We start from the raw sequence: 9,650 nt of genomic DNA, 5'->3' as shown, positions 1-9,650 counted from the left end.
ATCAAATCAGACAAACCACACTGAACAAAGCATACACATTTAACCCGCTGCGTCCCGGAGATGTGAATTCACGTCCTCACATGATGTGCATTCATATCCCGGAGACGTAAATTAACGCGGCAACATTGCAAGGTCCCTAATTTGCACAATTTTCAATTTTCGCGAGTGATTTCGCGAGTGATTTTTGGCACGTATACACAGGACACCGTCCTCTATTCCTCTACAAGATGCCAAGCAGGGACAATGTCTTACACCGCATAACCTCCCCCCCCCTGCACGCCATTGTCTCGGCAATTCACCTGTTACCAGTGACCTGGCCAATAAAGACATTCGGGGCCAGAGTGATTCCCCAATCGATGACAATGTGGAGGACAAAGTTTACATAGCATTAGAGGAAGAAACAATCAGAAATGATGATCAGGTAATGTGGGAAAAAAAGGTCATGAATGGTGATGAGTTAGTGAGTGAAACAATGCTTATAATGCCTATATTACTGTCTGAAAACTAATATACTCCTGTACTACATATAAATTCGTACCAAGTAAATAAATAAATACTGTTTATGAGTGGATAAAATAGTTACCCTCCCATAGAACTCGTTTTCTTTGGTGCCAGCCCGTTAGAAAACCCAGTCAGGTAAGGAGGAACTCCTACCTGGATTGAGTATTTTAAACCTTAGGTGAGTGATTTCTCTATGAATTTTCGATGTTTCTCACCAAAAGCGGATGTTTGAGCCAAAAGAAAAAGGTCCAAAAATGTTGGGACTGAGGCGTACCACTGCCCAGAAAACGTCGGGATGGGGCGGGTTAAGCAGACTACACCCGCGTGGAATAATGTAACTATAGTCTGACAAATCTAAACATAGGGTTTGGGTGGAGTCACCCCCTCCCTACACTATTGCCATGTTTCATAACCCTACGATGTATAACGCCTGTGGTTTGTGTAGTAGGAATGATACATAAACATAACTCATACTAATATAACTGTAATGAAAGTGCTGACATGTATCAAGGAAGAATAAAACAATTCTGCATACTATATTATACGATAATAGAGAAACGTGGCATAAAAATTTGGCAGTGTTGCTCTAAAAATATTCTAATTATTATTTACTTCCCCAACACTTCTAACATTGCTAATTAATTTAGCAAGTATAATTGCAAGAAAATTTGAAGGGATAAAAGTGGGAAGAGGCGATCCTTTCATAATTAAAATAAATATATCAAACAGCTCTGGGGTGGCAGCACTCACGCGACACGTGTTTGTGTGTACGCTATGGGAGGTCACCAACCCCCTACAGGATTTAGGCCTATTGGGGAAACCTCTATAAAAAAAACGCGCCGTGACTTTTACCTCAAGGGTGGTGCGGAAATAAAGTCAAAATTATAATCCATACATAAAAATGGAAGTAAAAAACCATGGATGACACATAACAAAATCTAGCGAGAGAGAGAGAGAGAGAGAGAGAGAGAGAGAGAGAGAGAGAGAGAGAGAAATAATAATAATAATAATAATAAAACTTTATTTCCACTAAACAGTGGGTATTCTTATACATTATACAGTAGTACATCATACAGTATGAAAGTTCTATACACAATATAATACAAGTTGATACATATGGTGGAGAATAGTGACAGAGAGGTAAATGGTTTAAAAGGTGTGGGGACACTTAGGTTAAAAATAGATCAATTAAGGGATTTAGGAACGAAGGCAGTGGGAAGGATTAAGACAGATGGGATTGTAAGATTAGGGAGTTTGAGCAATAGGGTAGAATGTATGCTCTCAATAAAAGTATAGCAATTATCAACGGCTAATTATTATACAGGTGTTGATGGTGGGGGTCTATATTTATAGGAGGTGTTGGTGGTGGAGGTATAGCGGGTGTTGTTGATGGGGGTGTTGTTGGGGGTAGGGGTATAGGGGGTGTTGTTGGGGGTAGGGGTATAGGGGGTATTAGAAAAACGGAGATCACAAGAAGGAAACAGTGTCAAGGTCATCGCTGATGGAGAGGTCACTCGGAAACGTGGCAACAGTGTAGGGAGGGGCTGACTCCACCAAAACCCTACGTTTAGATTTGTCAGACTATAGCTCAAACGGTGCTAGTGCACTTTCTTTTTTTTCTTTTTTTCTTTTTTTTGTCGTGCTACTTGTTTCAGTCCTGCGCAGGTGAATAACACACCACTAGGGGGCTAAGTATATTTATCATATCCACCCTACGTACTCTATACACATTCTTCAATAATCCAGGTTACACTGCTCTTACTCTTGACTTTTCATTCTCACCCACACCAAAGTCTCATCATCCTCTCCAACGCCTTGCTTCTTCTTGGGAACCCTCGAACAAGGGATGTCCACGACGGAAACGCCTCCAGACTACCTTATCCTCACACACCACTCTCACTCCCTCAAACATTCATTTTCCTCTTACTTATTCACCAGTATACTGCTCCACTCTCCTCTTCCACCCATACATTAATGTGGGTACTAAAGTACCTTGCAGTCCTCTTGTAGCATACTGATAATATTGCAGTCTTTAATATCATACTTCAAGCACAACGATTTTAAGTACAGTATCAAGTACGAGTGTTTAATTCCTTCCTCCTAAAGATATCTGTAAAAAGCTGCATAAAACTGCATGGCTTTAGCAGAATACGTTGTAAACAGACATAAATGGGCTGAAGGTGTTACTGAGTGTTTAGCCACTACAGCCTGGACACATCTTTTCAAATCAGGTTGGAACTGTCTGTATTAGCCAGAATATACTGTACAGGAGGATCGCGTTATCAACATGCTAAACTTTCAAAATTATCCATACTCTCGCACCACATAATATCCATTCTTCACCTTACAAGCCTATGCCCATTCTGCTTTATCCACGCAGTTAGCAGCGAGAACGTTTGAGAAACGTGATGAGCTCGGAAACCAACTCGGATTCGATTCGGGTCGACTATTTTTCTTAGATGGAACATAGAAAATGTAGGTATCCCACTTTTACCATGCACAGAAGTAATGTCGTATCAACCTCTGTGCTGAAAACTGAGTTATCTACTCCAAGTATAGAAATACTCGCCATGCATATTCCAATACACAATAAATATGTTTCCTTATAAATGAAACAAATTAGGAGACTCTTGGTCTCCACAATTCATTTCAGAATCAGCGTGACAAATACCATTAACTAATCACATCGTAACAAACACCTCGAAGCAAAATGTGCCATTAATATCCTCAAAATTATATGAGAATTACAGCTGTGAATATGAAGTAATATATCATGGGCTCTCGTGTGACAAAATTGAATGACTTGTGAAAAATAACATAAATATTCGAACTGCTGATCCAGTTGGCGAAAATTGAGGAAAAATTGCGCTCACGAAAACAAAATGTTATATCAGAGGGTCAAAGGGTGCCAAAATTATCATTTTGATCTCATTATTACAATTCTGGACGATAATTAACGAGACCAGACAGAGACTGGCTGAGCATCACCAAAATGATAAGTACCGATGGAGGTGCAGTTAAAAAGACTAAATATTGCCTCACATCGCCTCCACACTCAGGCCCCATGAAGTCTGACAAAACCATCCAGCCTCATCATCTTCATCCTGTGCCCAGCACTCACCTCTGCTTAATACCTACACTGTAGTGCATATTCTATTATGCATTCGTGTGTAAGATGTTAACTAAAGCGTCAGAACTATTGGTTAGGCAAGACGAGGGGTAACAGCCACGGATTTGGTAAGGTGGGCAGGGGGGAGACGTGAAGGACCTACGCCTCCCCATTTTCGACAGATCAGTGTTTACAGTACTAATTGTAACAGAAGAATATTATTTACCAAAATATATACATTAAATACCTTATATAAATGTTATCTTTGCTTCCATTCAGTGAAAAAAGGGGTTTAACAATAACTTTGGCCAAATTTCGAGATGAATCAGTGTGAATTCAAACCTAAGGCATCTCCGCTAATAATCATGCTTCCGCTTTTTCAAATGGCTTGATCAGGCCTTGTGTAAATAGATATATAATGGTAGCTAATTTGAGACCGTGGAACCAGCTGAACTTTTTCCAAAAGACTGTTTATCTAAGTCTTACAGTTCATAATTATCAATTACCATGGCAGCGTTCTGGAACCAAGAAAGTGTGGCTGACGTGATCACACCATGCATATTCCAATACACAATAAATATGTTTCCTTATAAATGAAACAAATTAGGAGACTCTTGGTCTCCACAATTCATATCAGAATCAGCGTGACAAATACCATTAACTAATCACATCGTAACAAACACCTCGAAGCAAAATGTGCCATTAATATCCTCAAAATTATATGAGAATTACAGCTGTGAATATGAAGTAATATATCATGGGCTCTCGTGTGACAAAATTGAATGACTTGTGAAAAATAACATAAATATTCGAACTGCTGATCCAGTTGGCGAAAATTGAGGAAAAATTGCGCTCACGAAAACAAAATGTTATATCAGAGGGTCAAAGGGTGCCAAAATTATCATTTTGATCTCATTATTACAATTCTGGACGATAATTAACGAGACCAGACAGAGACTGGCTGAGCATCACCAAAATGATAAGTACCGATGGAGGTGCAGTTAAAAAGACTAAATATTGCCTCACATCGCCTCCACACTCAGGCCCCATGAAGTCTGACAAAACCATCCAGCCTCATCACCTTCATCCTGTGCCCAGCACTCACCTCTGCTTAATACCTACACTGTAGTGCATATTCTATTATGCATTCGTGTGTAAGATGTTAACTAAAGCGTCAGAACTATTGGTTAGGCAGGACGAGGGGTAACAGCCACGGATTTGGTAAGGTGGGCAGGGGGGAGACGTGAAGGACCTACGCCTCCCCATTTTCGACAGATCAGTGTTTACAGTACTAATTGTAACAGAAGAATATTATTTACCAAAATATATACATTAAATACCTTATATAAATGTTATCTTTGCTTCCATTCAGTGAAAAAAGGGGTTTAACAATAACTTTGGCCAAATTTCGAGATGAATCAGTGTGAATTCAAACCTAAGGCATCTCCGCTAATAATCATGCTTCCGCTTTTTCAAATGGCTTGATCAGGCCTTGTGTAAATAGATATATAATGGTAGCTAATTTGAGACCGTGGAACCAGCTGAACTTTTTTCCAAAAGACTGTTTATCTAAGTCTTACAGTTCATAATTATCAATTACCATGGCAGCGTTCTGGAACCAAGAAAGTGTGGCTGACGTGATCACACTAAAAAAAAAAAAAAAAAAAAAAAAAAAAAAAAAAGTGAAGGGGATAACTTGATACCAGGTGGTGTCTTACCTGCAAAGAGAGGCGGGTATCAGAGTGGAGGGAGATGCAGTGCAACAACAGCTGACTCTTTTTATACTCCAGCCGGACACACTGCACGTTACTCTTCGAAATGTTGGATGCCATCACTGGATTTTTCTCAGTCGCTTCATTCCCAGTCTTTGCTTTCTCTTGCTTATCCTCAACATTTTTTTTAAGACTGTCAGTTTCTATCACCTTTTTGTCGTTAGGGAGACAGTCTTTACTAGAGTCAGCCACTGCTGAATCAAGTCCTTTTATGAAAAGCTTTTGAAAGGTCTCCTTAGATTCTTTAACTTTTTCATCAGCCTTTTTGACAAGTTCAATGCTAGTGGCCTTCCTTGTTTGCTGGAGGAGTTGGTTAAGGTTTACCCATGAGTCATTCAAGGTGTAACCTTTCTGACAAAGCTCACTCATTCCCTGCAGCACCATCGTGAATCTGCGTTTCATCTCCTCATGCTGACTTTCCAGTTTCATACACAGCAAATTTATCTCATCCGCAAGAGCAGCTTGCTTTTCCTGGATGTACGCCTTGGCCAGCTGGACAGAGTGGCCCTGAGGATGGCCAGAGTACAGGCAGAGGCTGCACAGCGCATCACATTCACAGCACCAGTACTTCAGGTCATCACCGTGAGTGCCACAGGTTCCATACTGAATACAAAACATAATGTTACAGTGCGATAATAATTGACTATGTACATTATACAAGATCTTGAGCTAACTTTCAAACGGCTATTACTGCTGAAGCTGTTTCAAATGGTATAAACCTTAAGAACACGCAAATCTTACCTCAGTGTTACTGATGGAGGACGTCAAGCTGAGGATGGTGTAGTTGACGGAGAGCTGCTGCACATTGACTTGGTTGTGACTCGTTCTGCAGGTGGGACAGAGTAAGTTGCCTCGGCCCCTGACGGCGACCAGGCAGGAACGGCAGAAGGTGTGGCCACATGGCAGAGTGACCGGCTCCCGCACACTGGCCTGGTACACCTCAGAACACACTGGGCATGTCACAGCCTCACGCATCACCTGCATCTCACCTGGACATTGAAATATTCAGTGTGTTACTGACTTCGGTGTGGTGCATCCAAACTTTATCTTTGTTCTTCTTATTAGTATCACACTCATATAAAACTTCACTACTTTCAAGCCATGCTATCTCCAACACCATGTTCACTGGGCGCTGCATATTTTTATATTAGTTTTGTCATAACAATATCATCGCCTTCAAAATCTCCCCTTTCATATACTTAATAGCCACTTTCATGTTGTCATAAAGGTATACGTCCCTCTGATGATCCTGCAATATGCTCCTTGCTGTAATAGGCTGTCCTGTTTAAATGGTGTTACAAAATTTATATTCCCATAGCGAAGCAGATATTTGAAAGAGTAAGAAAGGGAAGTGGTGCAAACAAAAAACATCAATGTCTGCAGAAGTAGACTGGATCACTGGAGGAAGAACAACACAAACCTAGCTCATACCTTGCATTCTACAAATGGGTAATACTAGTAAGGTAAACACACACACACACGCTAGACGCGAAAGTGAGAGGATGTGCCTGCGCATCGCTCCGCACCGGGACACTCTTGGCCCTCAAATGGCTATATCTAAAAAGTACCTTTATATGAGTCAAGCTCTGTCCTAGGTCCAACTAAATAGTGTTCTAATATAAAAGGGGAAGTTTATGTAAAAGTGTTGTTCCAATAACACAATACAACGAAGTAGGCAGAAGTGCCGAACAAGCAAATCAGCTGTTCCAGTGCTGACTGTTTCGTATGCGACAGAGAGGAATGCAAAACTGTAAGTAGAAGCTTTCTGTTAGTACCAGAAGATGACCACCATCTTTAGCAAATCAACTTTGGAAGGAGTTTAAGAAAAGGGACAAAGGTAGACAGCAGGATGATGATTTCTACCAGGAACTGGTGGAAATGGAGACGCATAATAAACTGGTAGAACGAGTGTACAGATTATAGAAGGTATTTCAGAGTGAAATAGACGAAATTAAACAGTGCACATGCAGAAGGAAGAAAATGAAAATTTAGTAAAGGAGATTAATAAGAAAGACACAACAATAGATGAATTATCAGTTGAGGTGGGTACACTGAGAAGGAAGATTAGTGAATTGGCCAGCACAGTTGTCAACCATGAGCGTATTATGGAAGAGTTCAGAAATGATACATTGCCAAGCACAGCTGTCAACCATGAGACTATTAAGGAAGAGTTCAGAAATGATACAGAGACAATAAGGCAGGCAAGCACTCTGATAGATCAGAGCAGTGATACTGAGGAAAAGATAACCCAGGTGAATGAAGCAATCCAAAGCAACAAAAATGATGTGGAAACCACATATGCTGAAATGGTGAAAGTAAAAAAGATTTAGAAACAAGTGTTGAAGAAAAGAGCATTAAAAAGGAAGTGAAGAAAATAATCCAAAACCATCCAAAATTGGTCAAAGATTCAGCAGACATCAACAAATCTATAGTAATCACTGGAATAGAGGAGGAAGAAATAAAAACAAGATTTTGAGAGAGAGAAAAAGGAGATGGCAAATGTAATGAGCATATTGAAGGAAGTGTCAGAGGAAATCTGTAGTAAAGACACAGAGGAACACAGTTGGCTAGGGAAATATGAGAGAAATAAGAAAAGGCCCCTAAAAGCAACCTTCCAGTGTGTAAACACTGTGGAGGAAATATTGAAAAATGCAAACAAATTTATGGAAAAAGAGGACTTCAAAAATGTATGGATAAAAAGATGCCTGACTCAAGAGGAACTTGGATTACTAAAAGAGAAGAGGGAGGAGGCAACAACAAAGAATGAAGGAAGATCAGTGGAAGAGAAGAACACATTTTTTTTTACAAAAAAATTGGATTGCAGGTTCGATGGTGGTACATAAACAGGAGGGAATAAATAGGAGAAAGGTAGTAGACCCAAGTCATGACAAGTATGTAAACAAGATGATTAAGTTGATGTACTCTAATGTAGGTGGAATGATATCTAAATTACTAGAGATGAGTGATTTTATCAAAGAAAAGGAACCACATATTGTTTGCCTAACTGAAACAAAATTAACAACAAGGATATCAAACGATACACTAAACCTAGAGGAATACAATATATGGAGAAGAGTTAGGAACTTATAAAAAGAAGATATAATATTAACGAAGAAAAATCTGCAAGTCAAAGAAATAGAGCTAGATGTACCCTCACAGGTAGAACTGATCCCAGTAGAGATTAGTACATCTGAAGGGAAAGTAATTGTGGAAAATTTATATATGCCACCCAGATCAAACATTTGGGAAAAAGGCGAATATGAAGACCTGGCAGAGAAAACTATTCAAAGTTTAAGAGCAATACAACGTAGAATGGAGGAGAAATCTGAAAGAATTATACTAACTGGAGATTTCAGTACAGATATAAACTGGAATACTCTAGATATAAAATGCTAGGAAAGCTGTTGGGACCAAAAGCTCCTGAACCTTGCGCAGTTTTTCCTAACACAACATGTAAAAGAAAGCACCAGAAAAAGAGGACTTGACATACCATCAGTACTAGAGCTTATATTTACTAGGCAAGAAAATGATACTGACAATATAATGTATCAACCTCACCTTCTTTTCCTGAGGCTCAGCTGTCTGAGGCAACTGACAGCAAACCCTTTTCTGTATCCTCCTACTTTCTCTATACTCATTTCAAAGCCAAAGGTGGCTGTTGTGTATATATACGCGACAACTTAGCTTGCTCTCGTGTTCCTGAACTCGATTCTTCTGAATTCTCTACACTCTGGCTTCGGCTTTCCTGTCATTCTCTGACTAAATACATCTGTGCTGTTTACTTATCTCCTAATTCTACTGACTATCAAAAATTCTTTGACTATCTTACTTCTACGATGGAACACATTCTATCCATTTCTCCTTTCTCTGAAATCCCCATTCTTGGAGATTTCAATGTTCACCGCCACCTTTGGCTCTCCTCTACTTTCACTGATCGACCTGGTGAACAAACCAACACCTTCTCTATCCTTAATGACCTAGAGCAGCTTGTACAGCACCCTACCCGTATCCCCGACCGCCTTGGAGAGAGTTCCAACATACTTGATCTCTTCCTTACAACTAATCCTTCTGCTTACACTGTTAATCTTTTCTCTCCGTTGGACTCCTCTGATCACAACCTTATCACCTTAACCTGTCTTATCTCTCTGGTACGGCCTGCGGACCCTCCAAAAAAACGTCGTCTCTGGCACTTTGGAGCTGCGGATTGGGAGCCCCTCAGGCAGTACTTCTTTGATTTTCCCTGGAATGATTATTGCTTCCATGGCTGG

At 40.0% G+C, this 9,650-nt stretch overlaps 1 protein-coding gene across 1 annotated transcript in view; it reads right to left on the bottom strand.

Annotated features, from left to right (window-relative positions):
* Positions 1-6,357, bottom strand: part of LOC145416341 (uncharacterized) — a 26,473-nt gene extending 20,116 nt beyond the window's left edge. Inside the window, exons 1-2 of the mRNA XM_080285340.1 lie at positions 6,124-6,357; positions 5,329-5,985 (exon numbers count right to left, since the gene is read on the bottom strand). Of these exons, the coding sequence (XP_080141466.1) occupies positions 5,329-5,985; positions 6,124-6,357 (891 nt within the window). The remainder of the gene's footprint in view (positions 1-5,328; positions 5,986-6,123) is intronic.
* Between the last annotated feature and the right edge of the window lie 3,293 nt (positions 6,358-9,650).

The sequence above is a fragment of the Coenobita brevimanus genome, chromosome 105 (genome assembly GCF_032717465.1).
Source record: "Coenobita brevimanus isolate Jiangsu-jjx chromosome 105, ASM3271746v2, whole genome shotgun sequence".
Classification (NCBI taxonomy): domain Eukaryota; kingdom Metazoa; phylum Arthropoda; class Malacostraca; order Decapoda; family Coenobitidae; genus Coenobita; species Coenobita brevimanus.
Note: the sequence above shows the minus strand (reverse complement) of the source record. Positions and strands in the feature narration are given on the sequence as shown.